The sequence below is a fragment of the Dermacentor silvarum genome, chromosome 1 (genome assembly GCF_013339745.2).
Source record: "Dermacentor silvarum isolate Dsil-2018 chromosome 1, BIME_Dsil_1.4, whole genome shotgun sequence".
Lineage (NCBI taxonomy): Eukaryota > Metazoa > Arthropoda > Arachnida > Ixodida > Ixodidae > Dermacentor > Dermacentor silvarum.
The window spans coordinates 434,534,148-434,559,482 of record NC_051154.1 but is presented as its reverse complement, the minus strand read 5'-3'; the positions used below and the strand labels follow the sequence as shown (position 1 = coordinate 434,559,482).

The window sequence follows — 25,335 nt, the reverse complement described above, 5'->3', positions numbered from 1 at the left end:
AGTAACGAACCCCTGAAACTGTTCTTCACGACTTTTGCAGCACTAGCAGAAAGTTCTAGAGCGACCACTCACTCGAATATGTCGCCAGCACAAAACCACATCGTATCATTTTGTTCTAAGGGATGAACGGGAATCGAAGAAGGGCGAGGCTGATCACCAAATGAAGAGATAATACAATGACTGCGCGGTTTACCTTATACATCAAAAAAGGAGTGCCCACTCTTCCTTCACGCCTCCGCGAGGGCCGAAGTAACTGTCCCTGAAGCTCTTAACTTCAGCTCAGCGTTCTCGCACACAAATCCTTCCTGTGGAAACTCACGATGAAAAAGTGAAAAAGACGGCGCGAGAATAGACAAAGGCGCTTCATATCGCGCCGCGCAGCGCCTTTGTCTCTGTCGCGTTCGTCCGTCGGCGCACCCTTGAACGCCGCCCACGCCGTCTCATTCCCCGCTCGTCCTCACCGTGTCAGGTCGGGCAGAAGACTTATATCTCCATACAGCGGCAAGGATAATCAAAAGTGGCAGTGCTGAGCCGTCCCAGCACGCTTTTGTCTCACGCCTTTTGTTTCCTTCGCCGGATGCACTAGCGAGTCCATGCTGGCAGCACAGGGGGGCTTTTGTTCGACGCCAAGTAATAACCGCCTTCCGCCTCCTTTGTTTGTCATTAAAGTTCTGGCGAAGAACTGCGCTCACCGGCGTTTTGCATAATGTTTCGACAGTGCCCGTGAAGATTTTCATGATGCTGAGAGAAGCAAACAGACCAATTCCGTAGCGGTGCCTGTGAAGCCCTGCTGTGTTCGCATTATCTTTATCACTCAGGTGCGCATAATAAACACAGAATGACCTTGCATCATCTGTTGCGTAACTAAGTCATTTTGTAGAGAAAATCATTGTGTTGCCTCGTTGGGGTTGCTAGGCCCGGTCTTTATTGGCATTTATATGCTGCTATTAAGAAATAACCCAGGTGCCAATTCTTTATTTTTGTCTATCAATCACATCGCACGACATCGCAATACATGAAGTTACGCTGGTTAATAAATCGAAATCATGCTTATACAAGCAATAACAACTATGTGGTTTGTAAGCGTTAATGGAAGGTTATCTAGAATTATCCTTGCCAGTTCGAAATGGCTCTTTAGTGGAAGCTGACAAATTGTGCTACAAGAGGAAATATTGTTTGCAATTAAAAAGCCTTTGTGCATTGACACCCAAGCTCCTGTACTCGAATTATATGGAAAATGAAAAACAGAAATGCATTAAATGAGCAACAGTAACTATTACTAACATTCTCTCGGGGGCCACTGTAGATATTGAGAGCGAAGAGCGGTCTAAACAGAAGTCCCAATACAGCGCAGGGATTCGTAGAAAGCTGTCCAAAACAACCTCAAAATTTACCTAAGCAAACAGAGGCCGAATTTGTTCCCTTCTATTTCCTTGAAGGCACTGGCTACACCTGGATTGTCTACCAATGTTATCGAAAGTAACATTTACGCCATAAAGCAAGCAATATCGCCAAAAAATAACCGTAAGCATCAGTGTACACTGATGCTTACGGTTATTACACTGATAATATGCATACATTTTGCTATACATCGTGCCAGGAAATACTTTTTAATACAATTTAATGCAGAACCTAGTGAAGGCTTGGTGTTATCAGGTTTCACGTGATACTGCGTATCAATATTTCACCGTTTTAAATGTTGTAAAATGACCTTACGACACTAACGTGTGTTCCAGTACTGCCTTCCAGCGCACATGTTTATATAGGGAGCATTGGGGCAGTGTGTTCCAATATAAGCCCACACTATGGCTGTAGTACAAGGAGCACTAGCGGCTCACCGAAAATAGTGCGCACATGGCTGGATACTAGTTGCGATCACACTATGAGCGTACCACAAAGCCACTTGCAGTGATACTGTGGGATGCGCACGGGGTTTAGCAGGAAGGACATGAGGCCATTGTGGGATACCTCCGGGACGGCGTTAGTTACAATAGGAACCCTCGAACTTCACTTGAGATCTAGAAAGCACGCTGCACTGTAAACGAAAATACCCCCGCATGGGAATTTTAAGGAGGTGATGTGCCCTATATACTCCCATCCTTCAATATTTATTCCGATGTATGGGAGGAATACAACGGCATTCCCTCGTTTCACTCCGCTCACAACCTGTGGGAGGATAAGGGCGGACATGACGTGATTTTATTCCGCCTTCAAAATTTTGTTCTCCCCGGAACTCCGCACAGGGAGTTTTAAAAAACTCCCCTGCCAGAACAGCTTGGTCACGTGGTGCTTCCCATAAGGCTGTGCGCCGCGCCAGCGACCGGCGGCCGGCCGCGTTCGGCGGAGTCGGCGGTGCTCATGGCTGACGGTTTGTTTACATCTGTGAAGTGTCGTTCCGTGCCAGCGTTTCGCCGATTTTCTTTCCTATACTTCGTTCCAGAAAGTGTTATAGGCCTGTCTGAAGCTCACTGCATCTCATCTTCATGTGCGTTAGCTGTGATCACTCTGCTGGCAACGATGAATGCAAGAGCAACGATTTCAAGTGCGGAAAAAGGCTTAGTTGTGACCACGAAGCTGCCGGTTGACTCGTGATGTCGGCTCGGGTTTCTGGCTGTGCTTCCGTGTTGCGTGACCTTGACTTGTGTTCCTCAGTGAGTTCAATACCACTTTTATGTCCTTTTGAGTATATTCTGACAACGTCCGGTTGTAAAGTGCCGCGTAGCAATGGCAACAGCAGTCACGGTTCGAGCGACAACGTCCGTGATAGCCGCACATGAATGCCATATTCCGAGTTCGTCACGGTGCTGTGCTGCCAGTAAGTTAGACCGTGGTGCAAGCAACTCTTTTATGAATCTGTGTACGGATATCCTCGCCCAAGAAATACGGTAGGACGTAAGTACGTACTGTGAATAAAGCTTCTTACTGAGCGATGTAAATTGAATTGTTATCGCGCAGTTCTGTTTTTATCACGTCGTTGCTTCGGATATTGCATTAACATCAGCTCCATCCAACATACTGATTTAGGAGCATACCTGATACCTTCTCAAGGTATTGGCCACGTATTTGGGCTAGGCTAGGCACTACCAAGTCATCCCCAGCATTTTCCGGAATTTATTGATTATTGATCGATTATCGATTAGCTATTGATTCGCTATCGATGACTGACTAAGCTTAAGTAGTGCCAACCATGCTTAGCTAGACTTATCCAGGCTCAGCTTCGCTAGTTCACAGGGGCATGTGCCATTGCGCTTGGACCCTTTCTGCACAACCGCCAGGATTGGCCCACATTTTCTGTTTAATGTTACGGACAAACGCTCGGCTTAAACACCTCAGCTGTTAGAAGAAAATGATAAGACCGGGCCGGTATTTTGTATTGATGCCTTTCCGATGCTAATACATATTCGCGCTTTTCGCGCTTAGTCAGTGGTCAGAGCGACGGTCCGCTCACGTTATCAACGGGATCAGACGGCCATGAGCGGTGGATGATAAGACTTGTATAGAATAAGGCATAAGGCATCGCTACAAAATACCGCCCCTGTGTAGTGTCCGTTGCAGCTTCGGTTCGGTATGGGCAATAGGTTGGATTCACGTTCAAGCATACTCGACGGGGGCTATTCGATGGCCTTCAAGCAGTCTCTCCTGTCATTTCATCCATGCCTCGAATAGGATGCGCATGAAGGTAAGAATTGTGCTTACGTGACGTTCTTATTGTTTCTTGTGTGTTACAGCCGGAGCCCAAGGACTCGTTGAAGACGCCTAGGCACGGTGAAGCCAACCCTATTAACTTGCCGGAGAAAAATAAAGTTTTTTACCTACCTACCTAACTATTTACACAGAGCTTTTCTATCGATGCAAATGCAAAAACAAGGAACAGAATGCACCCTCGATAAACAGTTAACATGCATTTGCACCTGTAGTGTTCGAAAAACTGTTCGGGGTAGTCATTTCGTGGTCATCATGCAAACCACTGTGTAACGTTTCTTAGCTCTGGTTTGTGGCTAGAGCTCTCTGAACCTTTTTCACAGCTCCAATGGGGTAATATATTATCACTTGCTTGCAAGTTGACGACAGTTCATTCTAGAATAAACTTAGAACTATGGCGTATTAGTTTCTGAAATAAATTAATAGCAAAGCGCCAGTTAGCTTCAGCCACAAGCTGTAGCTATTTGGCGCTTTGCGCAGCTACCCTGCAGTTACCAGATGTACTTATAGTCAATTCAGACACAGGGGTAAGATGGACCGTTTAATCGCGCGGTATGGCGAAGCTTCATTTGACGCCCCCCTACTACGTCAGAAGGATGTTGCATCGCACGCTGCGCTTCGTGCTCCCACGTGCGTAATGAGGCTTCTTTAGCCAATATTTTGACGGCAGTCAAGTTTTAAAACAAGACACAGGACTTTTATGACAATTCCTGGCCACTTACTAATATAAACATGTAGCGCAAAGTTTGTAACTAAGAAAATCACAAAAGTATTTGCGTGCCATCGAAAATAAAGTGTATCTGTAAGCAAGCACTTACCCTGTCGTCTTCCTTGTTTTCGCAATATTTCATGCTGCCCCTTTTTGTATTAGGCGCCACCAAAGAGTGGAAACCAACACGACAGCTTTGACTGGGAAATCAATGCAGCACAGATAACTAATCCTAAACGACCCGAGGCAGAAGGGGTAACGCAAGAAGGTCGACAGTGGCTTGGTTCTCTTCGTATACCCACATTTCTGATTTTTATTTCTTTTTTTAGCTTCCTTTGTTACAATCAATTACCGACTCACACGGCAGGAAACACTATACCAAATGCTCTGGGCTGCTACACGAATCACCGTCATAGTGAATGAGGAGCTCTTCTGTTTTGCGTATAAATATCGCTAGACATGCGTCATGAGCGCATTACGGGTTTGCTATACAGCTGGAAGTGTTACAGAATTGCGCGGATATCAAGAAAAAGTCAGCGACGCCGGGCTCTATAAATCCCACCGATGATGATTGGCGGTATTAACAACGTTGACGTTTCTAAAGTGGAAAGTAAACAGTTGATGACTAAGAGTTATTATAGTAACTCTAGAGGGAAAGATGGTCGCAAAAAGCTCCAGCTGCGAAGGCGCCGCCATTTTGCTACAACTCATTTTTGTAGCGCTAAAAATATTTAAAATATTGTGCAAAAGAAAGCACTTACACGTAGCACGTAGGCACGGACAACGCTTGAAGTTCATTCCGTAACTTTTTCAGAAAGATCGGATGGCTATTTAGAAAATTTTGATGTAAAATTTGCGGTGTCTAAAAGGCTGCGTTTCCAGGCGATTCTTTAAGTAGACGGCGCTACCATACTCAGGCAGGCTCGGGATCACGTTGATTGCGCGCCTCGTCTGAATCACATGTCTTAGTCTGCACCGGCGCACCTGCACAGGATAGCAACATGGCGGCGCCCATGCCGTTGCTGATTTCGATACATGGGCGTTGTGGGGAGCTTGACCTTTATAGTTGGTTACATTAACTGTATGGTTGATGACGTGCGTTTGAGATGCAGTCTCCCTTGATACCTATCACCATCATCATCAGCAGCAATAGCTTAAATTTATGTACACTGCAGACCGAACGCCTCTCCCAGTGATCTCCAATTACCCCTATCTTGCGCTTGCGGATTCCAACTTGCGCCGGCAAATGTCTTAATTTCAGAACCCCACCTAGTTTTCTGCCGTTGTCGAATGCGCTTCCTTTCCCTTCGCACTCATTCTGCAACTCTAGTGGTCCACCGGTTATCTACCGTACGCATTATATGGCCAGCGGAACTCCACTTTTTTCTCTTAATGTCAACTAGAATATCGGCTATCCCTGTTTTCCCTCTGATCCACACCGCTCTCTTCCTGTCTCCACAGCTTATAAACGCCTAACATCGCTCTTTGCGTGGCCCTTAACTTGTTTTTGAGCTTCTTTGTTAACCTTCAAGTTTCGGCTCCATATGTAACCACCGGTAGAATGCAATGATTATACACTTTTCTTTTCAGCGACATTAGTGATCTTGATACCCATAGGAGCCGACAACTAAGTGTAACCCATGGATCAGGCGACATTCCCGACAAAAAGTAGGTGATGCCCTCTATGAGGCTTGCATCATTTGCTTCAGCTCCCATAAAGCCGTCGGTAGTCGTCGCTACCATAAAGCCTTCGACGCGAGTGGATGCTGGTCACCGATTACCAAAACAACCAGCTTACTCTACTATTCATTATTTGAGATTAGTCGATAAATTTTGCATAACATGAGGTAATACAGTGCTCTCTGTAAATACGCGCACTTTTTTCCAAGTGGTCCTAAAAGCTTCACAACAAGTATCTTCTGTGTCGATGAAGTTCACCGAAACATGGGAATAAGCCTGTGCTTTTTTTTAAATCTTATCTCTGCACACAATTCACGCGTGTATTTGTTCGGCTAAACGTGGCTGTTTTTCACGTATTTAAAGTATTTTGCCTACGTTAATTTGTACATCGTTACAAATTTTCCACCAGTGCTCGAAGGCGCGCAAAATCAATTCTGAATTTGCATTTTATGTATCAGTAATGGGGCATGTATCAGAAACAAACATTTGCCCCATATGGCTTCTGCAATGAAATGGTTCGGAATTAACATTTCTCTGTCTTTTTTTTTCTTTTTTTTCAATGTGTTTCCCACGTTTGTAAGACGCGTTGTGCATTTTATTTGCTCTCTGAAAGCGGCGTTCACACATGGAAGTTTCTACCATGCGAGCAGACACAAACCGCATTGACGACAGAATGGGCGCTTTCACCTTAAGTGTGTGGTGGCGCCCGACGTAGTGTACACTGCCACCTGCCAACTTTCATGAGTTGCGCACGCGCTGAAACTCGCTGATTATCTTCTAGCATGTTTGTTCTGGATTCATCGTTAGTGCAACAGCATTTGTTATGTATGCTATGTGTGAACAAAGAACAAACGCAGGCCTTATAATACGCGTGCAAGTACGCGATGGAATCATACTCGTATCTTGTTTCGCTCCGAGTGCGTTTAGCACCTCAAGCACTTGCCCTGTAGATGAAACAAAGGAATGCTATCCAACAAAGCCTTTGGTTCGTACACTTAGATAAGAGTCCGCATCTCATTTAATGACCCGATTCATAGCGACATTATACGGTACACTCGAGTAAGTGCACATATGGAGTGCTCTAATTGAAGAGTTCCTGTCGCGTTTCGTTCCGTGAGCACTGCATTACTGCTGACCTTGAGTATATAGCCCTTCTCCCTTCCCCCAGCAGTAGGGTAGCCAACCGGACTCTTGACTGGTAACATCCCTGCCTACCATATATATATATATATATATATATATATATATATATATATATATATATATTGTAAGGAAGATGACGAACGTCGGCGCAGAGTCAGCAGCATCGGCAGCATCGAGCGCGCAGCAGAATCTCGAGCGAGAGGACTGTGCTCGGTGCATCCTACGACCTGCTGTCGCTACGAACCTCAATAAGTTTCCTTTATAATATATATACATTTATATATGAAGCCAACAATGATACCAAGGACAACATAGGGAAAACTACTTGTACTTACTAATTGAATTAAAGGAATGATAAATTAATGGAAATGAAAATGGATGAAAAAAAACTGTCCGCAGGTCGCGAACGAACCCACGTCTTCGCATTACGCCTGCGATGCTCTTACCATTAAGCTACCGCCGAACCGTTTTCCCATCCACTTTTTGTGGTATTTATATTTTACAGATAGAACAAACCCTGGGATATATATAATATATATATATATATATATATATATATAGGGTGTTTCAGCGAACACTTTCACAAATTCTTAAAGGTTGCCGGTGGCAGATAGCACAATTCTAGTTGATGAGCTGGTCTACTCGAAGAGGTGGACATTACTTGCACAAAAATTAAAATGCATAATCAAATAATTAAGTTTTTAACTACTTGCCTGATGGCCCATATTGCAATTTACAAATTGTAGTCGTGGAGTTCGCAAGGCGGATCCACCTGGAACGAATTCTCGGGATGACACCAGTTTCGAGAAATTAATTCCCAAGCTTTGCGGAGAAATGCATTGGCGTTCCAGTTAGGTTCTCAACAAAACGTCACTTAATGCATTGAAGCTCAAAATTAACTGGAACGCCAATGCATTTCTCCGCAAAGTTCGGGAATTAATATCTCGAAACTGGTGTCATCCTGAGAATTAATTCTAAGTGGATCAACCTCGCGAACTCCAAGGCTACCATTTGTAAATTGCAATATCGGCCATCAGGTAATTATTTTAAAACTTAATTAGGGAATTTTTGTTAATTAGTAGATTATGCGCATAAATTTTTGTGCAAGTGATGTCCGCCTCTTCGAGTAGACCAGCTCATTAACTAGAATTGGGCTATCTGCCACAGGCAACCTTAAATAAATTGTGAAGGTGTTCGCTGAAACACCCTGTATATATATATATATATATATATATATATGTGGTGTTTTTTTAGCTGCGCAATTTTTTAAGAACTGCCAGTAGCAGATAGCCCACTTAATTAAGTAAAGTCAATGAATAAAAAAGTTAATTTGTGCAATTAGGTAATGCACGTTAAAGAAGCCCAGGTGGTCAAAATTAATCAGGGGCCCTGCACTACAGCGTGCCTCATAATCAGAATTGGTTTTGGGACGTAAAACCCTAGAGAGGAAAGAAGAATTATACAATTAAGCATCTTGATTTGTCGTAGAAGTAATGACCTCTTCATCCAGTAATTCCGCTCAATGATTAGAATTGTGCTGTCTGCAATTCGCAATTTTTTAAAAATTTAGTGCAGCTAAAAATACAATGAACACCATAAACAGCCCTTACTCTACGTGGGTAACATCCTTGTAATGCGAAAGGATCCTTTTCGCATCGCAAGGTAACATCCTTGTAATTGTAAAAATTCAGGAGAGACACTTAAGACTGTTTACCTGTGGGAATGCGAAAACATTATATCGTTTGTAGACCTTGGAACGCCATGAACGCCCTCATTTTATATACTCATGGCGTGGCGCCACCTCCTCCCCATTATCTTTGCCGTCACGTGCCCAATCACACACCCTATTGGCCACACCTTTAGGCGGCCATATGGCTGCCACGTGACGTGTGCAATGACGCACGCACTAGGTACACCTTTAGTCAGCCAGAACCGTGGAGCCGCCGTGGCATCGGGAAAGCGTGTTCGTCTCATATCCTGGAGGCCAGGGTTCGATTCCCACCCAGACCAGAGTGTACCATGTTTTCTTTCCAAAGTCGTTAATTTAACTTGTTTGCGGGAACCTCCCTGAGAAATCTGACTTCAATAAAAGCATTTTTGACGTGTTTTTGCTCTTTGCGCCGTCGGCCATTTCTGGTACCACATTTCGGTCACGTCGACTGTGACAGATTTTCGCGTAATCGGGCATATAATGCTTTCGTATAAACACACCTGGTATGTAGTGCACGGCTGGCCCCACTTCAATAATTGAATCACACAATACCTATATATACACAACCCAGGATAAACCTGCGCTCTCTCTGTCTTATTCACAGTCAAATGTGCTTTGCAACGGACTGCACTGAACACATTATTTCTCTCCAAGGCAGCATTACAAGGAAAGAAAATGCTACGTACTCACGGTAAAAGCACGATTTGGCTAGCACCAACATCGCAAACACCCATGTAGGCTGAATTTAGAGCTTATTTATTGCACATAGCATCCAAGTCCGTTGTACGCCCAATTTGGAGACTTATTTTCGCACGAACCACGCAATACCTGCAAACAAGGACGCGGTCGGACATTCCTACGCCATTTTGCAAAATGGCGGACCGAATGTTTACAATCTGGAGTCTTTATCGCCGCTGGTCTCTCGTAATCCCGCGTTCTGATTGGGTGGCTATAGGCGATGCTTTTTCTTTTTTTCAGGTGACCACAAAAATCGGTCTCACGCCAATCGGCGCGACGACTTTTTTTTTGTGTCCCTCGGCACAGATATTCCAGTCGCCGTCAAGGTCGGTGACATGAAATCCTGTCAGTTTTAACGTGCGTTAAGCAAATAAACTGTAGAATAATGTATTGCGCAGTGACAATCTCAATAATAAGCAAATGTATAACATAGAAAAAAGGTGATATTCCCCGTTGAGGCAAGTAGCAAAAAATAAAATCTATTGAAGTCATGATGAAAAGCCGATTGACACTTACAAAAAAATTAATGGAACGTGTACATTATGGCTTCAGCTAGTGTAATAAAATATTTAGTGATAAGAAAATGGGCTGCGGAGACGCGCCTCTAAAGAGAAACAGAAAGTTACTGACAGGACCCGTGCATGTAATTAAGCCTGTTAAAGTATGCGACAGATTGCGCAAGCGAAAACTGTGGCCATAAGCGCACGGTTTCCGCCCGGCCTGGTTGACAGGCCTGTCACAAGTAACGGCTATATTATTTGAACCCAGTTAACGACAGGAGTATTGTGTCATTTGCTCTATTTTGCAGCATTAATACTATGCCATTCATGTCGCGTGGTATTGGTGTCCAAATAGTGTTACTTGGTGTCCTAAGAGTGGTGCCACGCACGACTGCATTAGGCTATATTGGAGAGAGCCAATTTGTCTATGAATCTTACCTTGTCTTCGTCGAATACGTTGAAGATATAATCGACGAACTTGGTGGGATCTCCGCACGGAAAGAACTGCCCGTATATTTTTCGGAACTCCTGCGCAAGAAAAGACGAGAAACAGTCAGAGCTAAGTTCTGAGAAGGGACGAAAATGACGACCATTCTTACAGCGTAGTTACCCATCGCGACGGCACTGTTCTTATAGCCCAGCATCTGAGCCGACTCTTTGAATGAAAACTTGGGGCGCACTTGAGATCACGACATCTATTCTTCATCCTCCACGGTTCTCATCCATGCGACTTTGGGCAAACAATTCAGGTGCGTATTGTTTGCCTTATTTACCGAAATAGATGCACATCAATGAATTGCTGGACGGCAGAAGGGTTGCGGACATTTCTTACCGTTTTTTTGCATATTTATAGTGTAGTCAGCAACCTTTATGCTTTACGTCAGTGAAGGCGCAAAGTGATGAAATATGGCACCGAACTTAGGGCACTTATTTCAGGCACAAGAAATCTGTGACCGAATTCACACGTCTTTACGTTCATAAGAGCTATTTGCCATTTGCTGGCAGCCTTCACGAAATGCGTCCAGCATCAGGCTTTCGTGGAGTTTTCTCTTAAAAACAAATTTTCATCGTGAGTACTATTTGTGAATGTGGGCGTTGGATGTCCTGTATCCGCGTCCAAAATTCTACAGTTTCGTATCTTTGGCAATGACCTTCATTATAATCACGCGCTTCTCCAGAGCTGCTGTGTTGTTTGTATAATGGCGTGGTTGTGCAGTAGAAATGTTTGTTCAGATAACCAATACAAATTTGAAACGAGTTGACGAAAGGGCAAACGTGAAACTTTTACAGACTTTCATCCGGGACGACATCGTGCACATATCCAGTAGTTCTTCTTTGTCGAATCTCAAACACTACATAGGCTGCCCTTTTGAGAGACGTTATGCATGACTTGTTCTCATATCCGTTGCTCTGGTTCCATACAAGAGGCTCATGCTTGATCAAACATATGTAAACAAGATGATGATGAAAAACTTTATTGAATAAAAAAAGAGAGAGAGGCAAGGGAGCGGGAAGGGTGGGTCCCTAGTCCAGGACTCCAGTGGCCGTTGCCGTACGCTCAGACTGGTCTTAGAGACCCTTCTGGATCTCCAAATCAGCTCGAGCGAGGACGGCCTAGTTGAGCGTTATCACATGAATAAAGAAAAGATTAAACTTGAGTAAACGAGCGTATATGCGACCTAAAATTTCTGGCACCAGAAACACTCGGGGGGAGGGGGGCGAAAAGGGGAGGGGGGTAGCGGGATGAGGCTAAAATACGCAGTAAATGTGACGAAACAAAGAGGGGAGTGTGAGTTAGGTAAAACGTGAAGCGAGAAAAAAAGAAAACAATATTTTCTTTTTCTAATCACAAAAAATGGGGGCCGCTATCCCGATGAGCATAGCCGGCGATTGCATCTTAGCGCTATTATTTGTCACTCTTGTACCATATAGAATTGTGCGCAGAAGCGCTAGTTAAACAGTGGGCCGGCATAATCGCAGGGCCACATAACCACTGTCAGGATCACACGGAGAACAGCGCATAGATAGCTTGCTTGCTTGCTTACTTGCCTTTAAAAGTGGCTCGTACCCACTATGGGGGATTGGCCAGGAATCGGGTGGTTGAAGGAAAACAATTATCGGAGTCTAATCAGGATCACTTTTGAATAGCCTGCATAGTCATCGTCGTTCTTCTCAGCTTTCATCCCGAATATACCGCCAAATGTGCGAAATATGTGACCGCAAAACGCCTTGGCCAGTGAGTGGGTCCATGGGTTCCCTTGGGTGTATGGCCTGTGAGTCGACTTTTTTGTGACGCTGGTAACTGAGACCGTGGAATAATATTCATGTACTTAATTGCCGGTTGTCTTAGAAAACTGTCCGTAAACTGCGAAAGGCAGATTGCATTTAAATTCATGGAACAATTTGTTAGTATGTTCCTCGCACCTACGCAAATTCTGTTGATTTCAATATATCTCAGAAGTTCAAGCTGCGTTATCGTTTGGAAGAAAACTTTAATAAAAATGTGAAATAAACCTGAAAAGGAAATTATACACATCCCACGTTATCGTTTAGAAGAAAACTTTAATAAAAATGTGAAATAAACCTGAAAAGGAAATTATACACATCCCACACACACGTGGGAATATATGTGAAACGGATCTTCAGTGAAGCGGTGTGCATTAAATCATAAACAACCATTAATTTGTCATTTCTTTAATCCAATTAGTAAGTACGAGTTCCCTTATGTTGTCCTTGGCGTCTGTTTGTTGGTTTCTTATGATAAGGCAATGTTTAGGGTTTTTACTTTCATGTTATGCAGCGCCCAACCTCATGCAATGCATATGTTTATCCACCAGATAGGTCACCACTTTATTCTCACGCGATCTTTATGTTCACGAAATGCACTGCTCGCAAGCTATGCCGAAATGCAAACCGCAAACCAGGCGGATGCGCAGGATGTAGAAGAGATGCTGCCGAGTGGCAAAGATACCATCTACGCTAAGAGAATCCGGTGCGACCCTAAGGTACGGCTGGGGCTGCCTGTGACAACTCCGTTGAACCGGTGATATAAAGCACAACGTAATGTATGCAATCAGCCACTGTAAAACCTGCTGTTTCCGATCCTTGCCACCTTTCTTTATTTTCAATCAGGGCAAATACTATGCACGTAGCCTTCATTTTTTGCTGAAACGAAAGCGTTTAATACATCATTAGAGTGTTTTAGCTGAGCGCTTGCTGTACGCTCCGCTCAGGCTGGCATATGCTAGCAATTGCCACACAACCACTTAGCGGGAACGCTATTGCTCTTGCGCGCAACGCTCATACCGGCAGCGGAACGAAGACCGCATCCCTCGCTCCGCTACAAAGCCGACTGAGCGGAGCGTGACAGCGTGGATACTTGGCCTCTTCGTCGTTTTGCAGCCGAATTGATAGCGCATCGCTCGCGTCTCGGCAAGACGCGCTTATGAAATTCGAAATCTACGCAGTTCCCTGGAGTATCTCAGAGCGTGAAATCTGAGCGGAGCGGAGCGTAAGCGGCGCTCTGCTAAAACTGTCTACTGAATCCCTCGCTCCGCTACAAAGCCCACTGAGCGGAGCGTGACAGCGTGTCTACTTGACCTCTTCGTCGTTTTGCAGCCGAGTTGATAACGTGTCGCTCGCGTCTCAGCAAGACGCGCTTATCAAATGCGAAATCTACGCAGTTCCCTGCGGTATCTCAGAGCGTGAAATCTGAGCGGAGCGGAGCGCAAGCGGCGCTCTGCTAAAACTCTCTATTTACGAGCTTCTTAGCAAAAACCGAAAAAATTAAGGAAAGAAAAACAAGAAAGAGCGTAGAAATCGTGATACGGCTACGCTGAGAATAGCAGTCTCTTCAACTTGTGTGTATTCGTCTCTAAATAAGCTCGTTTTTTTTTAACACGTGTTTGACCTTACCAAAGATGTCAGTGTTCACTGTCAGAAGGAAAAAAAAAACAGCCGAAGTAGATAGATTAGCAAGACTGTGCTGTTCTCAAGCGTAGTGAAATAATTCAGTTCAAAAAGCTGAAAACAAAACAGTTGAAACTAGTTTTGATAAAATTTTAACGGAAATTCAGTTCCTGGCAACGTGGCAGGGCATACATTGGCGTTTGTGAGAAATATTTATGCAATAACTGCTTCCAGGCAATTACGCTCCTTGGTAATACTGATATGACACCGCATATGTCTCCTGTCTGCAAGCCTTCCAAGAAAAAAAAACCTGCTGTTAGCAAAAGCAGGAACAGCTTAAGTTTATATCATAACCCATTTGTCACGCGAATAGACGACTACTACATGCATTGCCTCTTGCCGTTTCTAATCCCCGCTTTTGTCAATTTTGTGCAGATGGTAAAGGACAGATACGAACTATTTAGCCCATGAGCCCCATCAATTTGTACAATACTCTTCCGAAAGTAAAACACAGAGATAAGCGGCAAAATCTCCATTCTAAATTTCAAGACGTTGCCTGAAGCACCGAGGCACCAGAAAAACAAAAATAAATGCTATCCGATGCATGCGGCTCTAGTGTACTTTAGCAGAGTATTGCAGCGCAAATCTACAGGGAACGACGACGTGTGCGCGCAAGACATGCACAAGTGCTCGCCATGTGCTTTGTGCGTGCAATGTCGTCATGTGCCGTCTATTCCCGCTGTAATGCTCTTCAATAGCCCTGTTCCAATTACCCCCGGCAACGAGTTATTTTGGAGTTACAGCGCTGTTGAAATCTGTTCGCGAAGAAAGGCAAACTCAAGAATCCTACAGGCTCGCACGCACAGACGAGCCATGAAGTTAAAGAACGCAGTGCGCACTGAAGCATCGTTTTCGTTCCCTCATGCATCCACGTACGTGCTTCTTAATGAACGGAGTCTCAAGATTTCTATTGTTGGAGTAGCGGACTTCATTTCAGATACAAATGTAAATTCAAGCCTTTCCTCGGAAAATAAGCGATAACTTTATAAAATAAAACCTTTTTCATTATTAACACTCCAGAAAGTGCGGACTTTTGGTGCCAGAAAGAGGGCGCTGCTTGTACAGAATTAAAACGTCTTATCTTTCACCTGTTTCCACTCAGAAAATCTTAATTATCGCGGTCTAGCGTACTTGGCGACTACCTACGCAGAAACGGTAAGTAGTAAGAAGTCAAACGGATTATCAGCACGGATATTGTGAAAGAGGACATTCAATTTCCACGTGCTAATGAGGAACCAATATAAAGATTGGGAGTGATTTACGCCTCGATGGCTACGTGAAAGGATTAGAGCTGAATTTTAACGGTCAGTATTTACTTTCTTTTGGCACACTTATTCAGTGGCCCGGCTACAAAGACGTTCTTCCTTGGCTGCATTAATTCAGTGTCTTGACTTTATTGCGACAGCCGTGGAAAGCTCAGATCTTGGATTGCAGCGTCTACTCCGTGGCCCCTTTGCGTTACACCATCGTCATCATCAGGCCGCCTCCTCATTTACGGCATCACACTCACCATATTGTGAAGAAAAACAAAACTTTACAAGCCACAGTGAATCAAACTCACGCGAATGTGGTAATCTGCAGCCGGCGTAGAGGAAAGAAAAATACTTGGAGGTAGCATGAGGCCAGCCCGCTAGCTTCGGCAAGGAAACCTCAGATGGTGCCCCTTCTTCCCTTCAGAGCCTATCAGCGCGTTCGCTTTAATGAAATAGGCCCGGCAAGTTTCCCGCACTTTTGAACACATTGTTTGGTTCGTTGTAAGTTTAAGCGACGCATTCGTTATGATCAGTCTTCGACAACATGCTCTACTCTCCCAGATACTAATCGCGTGCTCGGTAACTAGAATCTGCCACTTGCTTAATCACATCGTGCGGACCTGTTTCTCGTGAGCCTTTAAAAAATATATCTCTGTTAATGGAGATATTGGTACCACTTCGAAGGCACCGGCTACTACTCTTGTACTAATTCATCGATGGGCGCGGAACAATGCTTATGCGTTTAATGTATAAGCTTCTAAATTGTTAAGTGACGCTCCCTTCTTGTCTTTTTTTCTATTTGCCATGGCAGCTGAGACCTGTACGTGCTTACCATTCAGCTATCGTCATATAACTTGCGATTGGTAACTTGTGGAGAATTCTGTGAGCTACGCAGACAAAGTGTGTGGTGGAGCCTGTACATGGGATTCCGAGGCAACACCAGAGAGTTTCTTTAGCCGACATAGTCTACATTCTGCGCATTGCAAAGTTTGTCATGATCTGATTATAGTGTTCTCTGTGATGGCTAGCTGATGGCGCATTAAAGGTGTTCAGAGCCGGAGGACTAGCAGAGGTCCGGCCATTTATTATTTGACCGCTAAAATGAACAATGCCAAGACGCTACATATCTCGTGGAAGAAACATGGCGCTCTCATTTTGTAAGATTCTGACTCCTTTAACATTTACTTGCATCAAATGCAACAACAGGTGTAATCACACGAAGTGCCGAATATTTGTTATGCCAACGTTTTATTGCGATAGCAATTATATGGACACTTAAACTGGATTTCTGCCGTCGGCGTCGCCGTCGCCGTGAGGTTCCGTATAGATAACATCATCGCCGCTCACCGTATGCCCGAGCGGTAGCGTGCGGGGGACGCGCGCTATCACGGAGAGCGAACGCACGGCGGAAAACAAACGCGACCGTCGCGAGTGGGGGTATGGGAGGGAGGGAGGGAGGCGGGGCGACGCTGCGCTCCGGCACCAAAGGCCTATCTTGCAACCGGGCGCAAGGGGAACTTCCCACTCAATCTCCCACGCGCAAGCAAGGAAGCGGGACGGCAGCGCCGGAAGGAGGGGGGGGGGGGGGATCACTTCTACTCTGCCAACAACCGCGCTCGTCGCTCGCCGGCCGCATTGTCTCTTATCTCCACACGGCTCTGACCTTTCCTGTGCGCTGTGCATTCGCCGCTCAGTTTTCGTTGAAGCGATAGACCGCACGTACCTTCGCCCGCTGCGACGTATATGCGCTTGCTCCCAGCGTTTTGACAGTCATTGTCTGCGGTCATTCAGTGTGATCTATTTATGTTTGCTTGTGCGCGCTCACACCACGCTTGTTCATTCAGTTAGTAATAGTCGGGCCACATTTTCCAACGCACGCTACACATGCAATGCTGCCCGGATCGGCAGTGCAGCGCTACAGGTGTATCCCTTCGCACGCGCTGCCCACGGGAAGCGCTTCTCATCAACACCACCGTTTCACACGCGCCTTCTCGTGGTCATCGAGTCTCTCTTCATGTCGGTCTACTTACGCCGCAGCACACCTGCTTACTTAATCAGCTCATGTTTACTACAATTCATATTGCTACCAAAGCCGCTCACCTTACTTCGTTTCACCATGCTGTGTTGCTATCGCATTCATTGCTTCGCCCTTAGGGCGAAACTGTGACATTTTTTCTTTAGCTTTTCCTCCTCCTGACGCACAATGACAAGCGTGTTACCTCCTTTTTACTCCTTCTTGTGGGTGCGCAGTGTTTGGTTGTAAAAGCTATCGCCTTTCACTCAGCATGGCTTGGTTGCCCATGGTATGTTGAGAGAAATATGGTAGGGGCCCCACCTCACAAAATTCTCACCAAAAAACCTTTATGTTGAGCCAGTAGAGTGTGGGATAGAGCCTCTCCTTTAGTCAACATGACAGGCATATCATTGTCGTCAAGCTTTATTTTGATTATTAAGGCGAAAGCCTTGTATGTCTCATGGTCTCATGGTGAGTTCTCTGTTTCAAGGCCATTTCAAAACCGCGTCGTTGACACGAAGTGGTCCTCTTAGGATAAGAGACGATAATGCGTACAAAAGAGCCATTAAGGGTGCAAGAATGATTAAGCCAGTGAACGCAAGTAATAATGGGTATATAGAGAGGTGAATGAGGTGAATTAAGAGTGCATTGTTGATAGATTAAGAGTGAATTGATGATGAAATAAAGGGGTCTAGTTGGGTGATAGGAGTCAAACGAAAGGTAAAGACGAGATAGATTGTGCTAAGATAATGAAGAGTAAATGAGAGTGAATTGAGAGTGAACGAAGGTGAATCAAGTGGTGAAAGGGTGAATCAAGAGTGAAGAAAATTGGAAATTTGGAGTAATAGAGCAAACCAAGTGTGATGGAAGTAAAACCGAGATGATAGAGTGAATGAAGGGGTTGTGCAGTGGGGGAGTGACTTGCAAAAAATACGCGTATACGATTTGAGGGTCCAAGTGAGAGTTACTCATCAAAAAAAAGAGCTGAGTCACGGTTAGTGTTTGGTGAATCATAGGAAGGGTGACTTCCTATGATTCACCAAACACTATGAAAAACATGATGAGTTGCAAAATTACTGTAAATTGAGGTTTCAGAGTGATGATAACTTGCAAAATTACTGTAAATTGAGGTTTCAAAGTGATGATGACTCAGCAAAAAAAGTGGTTGTCGTGTCATTGAGTTAGCAGTGCTCGGGCTTTCGCCTTCAAGCCTTTTTAGTTGTAGCACAAGAGACCCCTAGTGATTTTTCGGATACGTGGGCTCCAAAACAGAAAACAAAATGAAACATCGCCATTACCACGAGCTCAGCAGTTTAGTGCTCGAATCCATCGTACCACGACAGAGGTGCCAACGTGTCTGTTTAGGCTTCACACGAACAGGACAAAAATCCACGCGCACGCACGCTCTGATGCTCTTACCAGCAACGCGATCTAGCGAGACGACTCTGCAAGAGCCCGTTCTAGACACGCACGCATGCATGAGATCGTTTCCTACGCACTGAACGCGTAACGTAAGAGTTAGCATGAGCATCATTGATGCGCAACTGGCTTGCATACACACAAATTATGCGTACGTCAAGCAAAACTTGCCTACTAGCGCAGTATACTGAGCATACCCATTGAAGAGAACGTTATTTCCTTACGCGCGCATTCGCGTTTACTTGGGACCTTAGATAGATTTAAAAGGACAAGGACTGACATACAAACGACAATACGCGCCGCTGACTTCCAGCTGTTTATTTTGAGAAACGTATACGTTTTTGTACGTGGACCTCTTGCGTACATCAGCTGGCGCATCACACCATGTCAAAGATGGCGAACATATCAGCATCAGCCTATATTTATGTCCACTTCAGGACGAAGGCCTCTCCCAGCGATCTACAATTACCCGTTTCTTGAGCTACCTGATTCCAACTTGCACCTGCAAATTTTCTAACTTCATCACCCCACCTAGTTTTCTGCCGTCCTAGAGTGTGCGTCCCTTTTCTTCGTATCCATTCTGTACCTCTAATGGTCTACCGGTTATTAATCCTACGCATTTCATTGCCTGCCCAGCTTCATTTTTCCCTCTTAATGTAACCTAGAATATCCGCTATGCCAGTTTGCTCTGTGATCCACTCTTTTAACGTTACACCTAACATTTTTCGTTCCATTCCTCTTTGTGGGGTCTTTAACTTGTTCTCGAACTTCTTTGTTAATCTACAAGTTTCTTACCCATATCATATGTTAGCACCGGTAGAATGCAATGATTGTACACTTTTCTTTTCGACGATAGTGGTAAGCTCCTAGTTAGGATTTGGCAATGCCTGCCGTATTCACTATAACCCAATTTTATTCTTCTGTAACTTTCTTTCTCATGATCAGGGTCCCCTGTGAGTAACTGACCTAAGTAAACGCACTCCTTTACAGACTCTCGAGGCTGTCTGGTGATCCTGAATTGTTTTTCCCTTGCCAGGCTATTGAACATATAAGGCCAAATATATAAGGCCATATATGGGCATCCAAACTAGCCAGTTTCTGACTGGTGGTTGGCTTGCTTTCATGATAAAGAGTGTGGGTGCAGGCCACAGTTTTACCAGTGCAGTGCCGTGGGCAGAGCCAGAAAAACTTTGTCACGTGATTTCATCGAATCAGTTGTTATGAAAGTCATAGCAGACAGGTGTGTGAACACTGCTTGGAATGGTCATGTACAAGCGCATTAGGTCTATATGTTTAAAAAAATCCCAGCTGAACCAATCTTGGGTTGATGTCGATTTTAAACGATTACGATAAGAGACCCACTGCAGATTTTATTTACAAACGCGCCCCTTAGACACCATAGTGGATGTTGGAGAGAAAGCAGCATATACTTATGGTAAGCATTGAAACGGGGTGTTCAATCACAAGACACGAAGAGCTTGACCTACGCTCCACAGCAAAACAGTTCGAGGAGAGGCGCACAGCGAATTTCTTGTAGTTGACAAAGAATGGCCCATACGCTCGATAATATACCCACTAAAGAAGATTGACCACAAACCAGGTGGTTCCAAGTCTCTTATTAAGACTGTAACCAAAATAAAACTTAGCATATCAGAGTGTAATTTGGGGGGACGAACACGTCCCGGAGCTGTTTTCTTTATCGTCATCTACAAGAAGGGCGCGCTCACGTTTTATGAATAAAATGTTGATCTGCGATGCCCCACGAAAACCACATCGATGGTTGGTTCGAAACCAAACATCACATTATTTTATTTGTTTATTTAATTTATTTCTTGGGACAACTAGCGGCATCTAATGCACCAAGTTGGTCACGAACGGCCTGAAACTGACAAACTGCAGAGTGGCGCAAAGAGCAAAATAAAGCTATCGCTTTGAAACGTGTGCGCTTCGCGGAATAAAAAGTTGGAAGCTATCGCCGAATGTTTTTGTTCTTATGCCTTTCCTTGTCCATTCATCAGTATTTAGGATCCCAGTATGACAAATGAACTAACCCGAATCGCAGCCTTGGTTTATTTGGGACCCGCCGCAGCGGCCACATTTCGATTGGGTCAAAATGCAAGAGAGACAGAGAAAGGCAAAGGAAAGATAGGGAGGTTAACCAGAGATTATCACCGGGTGGCTACCCTGGACCGGGGGAGGGGTAAAGCAATGCGATAGGAGAGAGAGAGAAAAAAAGATAAATGAAAAGAGAAAGAAAAGAACCCCCCCCACACACACAGTCGAAATGCAAAAACGTTTGTGTACTTTAGGTGCACGGTTTTAGGTGCGGGTTACACAGAACACCCGGTGGTCAAATAAATATAAGGAATCCTACAGTATAGGACATTTTTCGTAGCACGACTGTTTATTTAGGACGTTTCGAACGAAATTCTTCACTTGGTTTCCCTATTCGGCAAGTTTTTAGTGATGCTATCTCATGAAAATAGTCCTATAGCTCCGTATCTGATGGTAAGCTACAGAATATGTGTAAAATAGCAACCATATTTATAGCTATATTTACACGGCGGAGTAGCCTCGGGCGCCTCAAATCTTCTAACGCAGTAGTGCTTTGTCATCCGCGTCAGCCATTCTCCAGAAGTAGGTCAGCAAAGTTACACAATTTTGCATGTCTTACAACCTCGCTGAGAAAGTTTGCCTTGATTTACGTGACGTGCCGTGGTCGTTATGGCGACGTACGCTTCGCAGTACTAGACGATGATCCAGTGACGAAGATGCTGCGCACCAAAGAATCTATGTCAAAAGCACGTCGAGCTAGGGCCACATGCAGTAAGCACTCTCGCGGTAGGGTTCGGCACGCAACTTTTCTTCAAATGGGCGTCGTTCTTTCTCTCGCGCACTCCGAAGACGTCGACGCGGATTCTATTTTCAGTTCTTGGCTGTTGAGCAAGTTTGGCCATTAGTGCATATCGTGATGAGACCGCCTCTCGCGTGTCAGCAGGCGACATCAAGCGCATGCCTCAAGCCTATTTGTAAATAGCTGAAAGGAAAAGAAGGGTTGATGACGGGCTGTGCGTGCCTCGCTTTCTACTCTTATTTGGGGAGCCGCACATACGTGCTAAGCAACGGTTGTGGTGTGCGCCGGTTGGGTAGAGCTCATCGACTTTCGAGATGCCTTTCCAGACTTTCGAGCTGTCCTTTGTTATTTTTTATTTAGTTTTTTTTTTTGCAGAACTGGCGCAATGACGGAGGAAACCAATTCAGCGGCGGCTGGAGCGGCGATGCTTTTCTTGAGTACTCGACCTTCGCCTTGCAATTGGTTTCGTCGAACTCGAACGCCGTGAGCGCAGAGAGCGCTGCTACAGTTTCTCGTACACCCTTGCTTGACTGTTTGTTTCCCTCGTTGGCGCTAACGAGATTACGACCGCAAGCCTGGCCCCTGTACTCGGAATTCTTCTCCGAGGTGGCGGTAGCAGTCGAAGAGATTGATTAGGCTGAGTGCAAGCACCTCTGGTGGAGATTTCTTTGTCATGCGTTGACACGAAGCAAGCATCAGGGATGAAACCGGCAATATTGTAGGCCGATAAATGCACATTCTCAGTTGGCATTAGGAGAAAAAAAATGGAACTGGGCAGGCCATGAAATGTGTAGGGTAGATAACCGGTGGACCATTAGAGTTGCAGAATGGGTTAAAAGGGAAGTGAAGTGCAGTCAAGTACGCCAGAAAACTAGGTAGGGTGGTGAAAATGGGAAATTTGCAGGCGCAAGTTGAAATCAGCTAGCGCAAGACAGGGGTAATTGGAGATCGCAAGAAGAGGCCTTCGTCCTGTAGTGGACATAAAATATGATGACGATGATGATGAAATGCGCGTTCTAAATTTCCTTCTGGTTCAAATTTCAGGCCACCAGGACGACATAGGTTCCTTGAATTAATTTTTTGGATTCCGTTTCGCATTTTGCCTGTAACGCAGAAGCTCTGTGTGGCTAGGTGTCTAGCCATGGAGCTGCGCGTGAAAATATTTTACGCGACGACGCGCTGCCATGTTCTAATCATGAGGGTTGTAACAGTTGTAACAACGAAGTATGCGAAGTAAATGTCTCCTTCCTCGCACTACACCCCCTTCCGCGAAATATCTCTTTCATAGGCGCACCGCATTTTTTGCGATAATACGCCATAATTTTTACCCTGGCATTCTTTTTATTTTACCATGATTCGCATCGCTACCAGAAACCACGGCTGACGTCTTTCTGTTGGTTTTTAATTTTTAATTTTGACGTCTAAAAGCAAACATAGTATGCAACCGATATAACCTAACGAATGGCACATATATGTTATATTTCCATAATCGAGTATCTGGAGTTTTTTTTTTGTGAAATCACATGGTCCTGCATATCTTTTTACAGTTATTCTGTATATGGCTACCCCGGGAAAATTTTCTGCATCGGTTCGTGTACACCGTCGGATAGACAAAAAAAAATTTCGTCATACCCCCACTGCCGTGACGGCTGAAGAAGTGGCCAGCACCCTGGCAACTCTAGATTCCACCTGTCACACCATCGTGTGTGACTTTCGCTCAGCCGTCACTAACTTCAGCAAAGGCCATATTTCTCCTCAAGCTCTTCGCATCCTCTGCGAGGCACCACACTCTAAAGACAGCATGATCTCCCTGACATGGATCCAGGCCCATGCGGGCCCTGTCCACCCACACCTCGCCAACCTCAACGAGGTCACCCACTCTAATGCGCGATGCCTAGTCAATAGCGCCGGAGACACTGGAGACGAGTTGGAAGCCAGGGACAATCTGACCACTTATAATGATCTTGTTAAGGCCTTTTACCTCGGTCGCCGAACCTTCCCCCCACCTCACCCCAAGTTCAGCCGGGCACAGGCTACCACCCTGCGTCTGCTACAAACAAACACGTACCCTCACCCACCCGCCTCCACCTTATATTCCCAGACGTTTACACTACGCCCAGCTGCCGGTTGTGTGGCACTCACCCGGCTACGCTTCCGCATATGCTGTGGGACTGCCCAGCACAGTAAACTCATATTAACACCACGACCCTCTCGTCGAGGTTGCGTGAAGCTCTGCGGACCTCCGCCCTCGACGACCAAACTTGGGCGACCCCGCACACCCGTGAGGCGGCGGCGAGGCAAGCTCTCTACGTCCCCTCATGGGATGCTTAGGCCCGGCCATCATAAAGTGCTGGTTCTACAATAAATGTTTATTCCTCCTCCTCCAGAGCCACGGAGACAAATACCCAATTCCACGCGGCGTACAGATTGGCTATATGCCGACGCTATCCCCAAAAACATGCACCCGGACTACAATAAAGAGGAAGGCAAGGGCTGCCTCCCTCATTAAAGCCTATGGCGACACCACGGGCGTCACTTTCGTCGACGCAGCTGAATATGAAGATGGGCACCGCTTCGCGGCGGCTACCACAGTAGGCGGCTCGCTAAAACATGCCTCCAGCATCCTAACCCAAGACGCCGAGACGGCCGAGGAAATGGCCATCGCCCTGGCCACCCTCGATCCGGACTGCCACGCCATCGTGAGCGATTACCGCACGGCAATCAGCAATTACATCAAAGTTCGTATTTCAAGACAAGCACTACGCATCCTACACCAAGCCCCTCCCTCACCTGAAAACCAAACCACTCTCGTCTGGTTCCCAGCGCACGCCGGTGACGTGCATCCGCACCTCACCAACCTCAACGAGGTCGCTCACTCCGTAGCACGAGGCCTTGTCAACTGCGCCGGAGACAGCGCAGGTGCACCCGCGGAATGCGATCGCCTCACCAGCTTCAACAACCTTACGAAATCATTCTATCTAGAAAGAACCTTTCCCATTCCTCATCACAAGCTAAACAGAGCACAGGCAACCACCCTTCGCCTGTTACAAACACGTACCCCTCACTAACACGTTACCACAGGATCTACCCAGACACCTACCCTAGTAAGACTTGCAAGATCTGTAAGACTCAGGCAGCATCGCTTCGCCATATGCTATGGGAATGTAAAGACCAATATCTGACAATTAATACTGCCACCCTCTCGTCGAGATGGCACGCCGCCCTGCGCAGCTCCCACCTCGACGGCTACCCAGCGACTCTGGGCTACCCAGCAAGCCTGCGAGGCGGCGAAGAGGCAAGACGTCGACCTCCCCACGTGGGAGGCCTAGGCCCAGCCAACTAAACTGCTGGTTTTAATAAAAGTGTGTTCCTCCTCCTCCTCCCCAGAGCCAGTGTAATTTCGAGTTTCCGTGTTACAGAATTAGGTTTTCTCGTATGTTCAAATTACAATACGACGCTGTCATGTCTGCAGGTTGTGCGTAAAGAGCAAGATATAGTCCGGCGTAACGCGCGCGCACGGCCACGCGTGGCGCGCTTAAGCAACGCCGGTGAAAAGTGCACAATCTACAGTCCAGCGTCATGGCGTAGCCAACGTGCCCAGCTGCGTCGGGCGCGCTTAGTGCAGCCGGCGCAGAGATAGGAC

The 25,335-nt window shown here is 45.7% G+C and overlaps 1 protein-coding gene across 2 annotated transcripts in view; it reads right to left on the bottom strand.

The window, feature by feature from the left end:
- The window catches only part of LOC119448495 (frequenin-1-like), a 530,094-nt gene that overhangs the window by 71,834 nt on the left and 432,925 nt on the right, over nucleotides 1-25,335 (bottom strand). The window contains exon 4 of one of the 2 annotated variants that reach the window (XM_049660784.1): nucleotides 10,622-10,711. The exons of the other annotated variant lie outside the window; for it this stretch is intronic. Within the exon in view, the coding sequence (XP_049516741.1) occupies nucleotides 10,622-10,711 (90 nt within the window). The remainder of the gene's footprint in view (nucleotides 1-10,621; nucleotides 10,712-25,335) is intronic. 2 annotated transcript variants of the gene reach the window in all.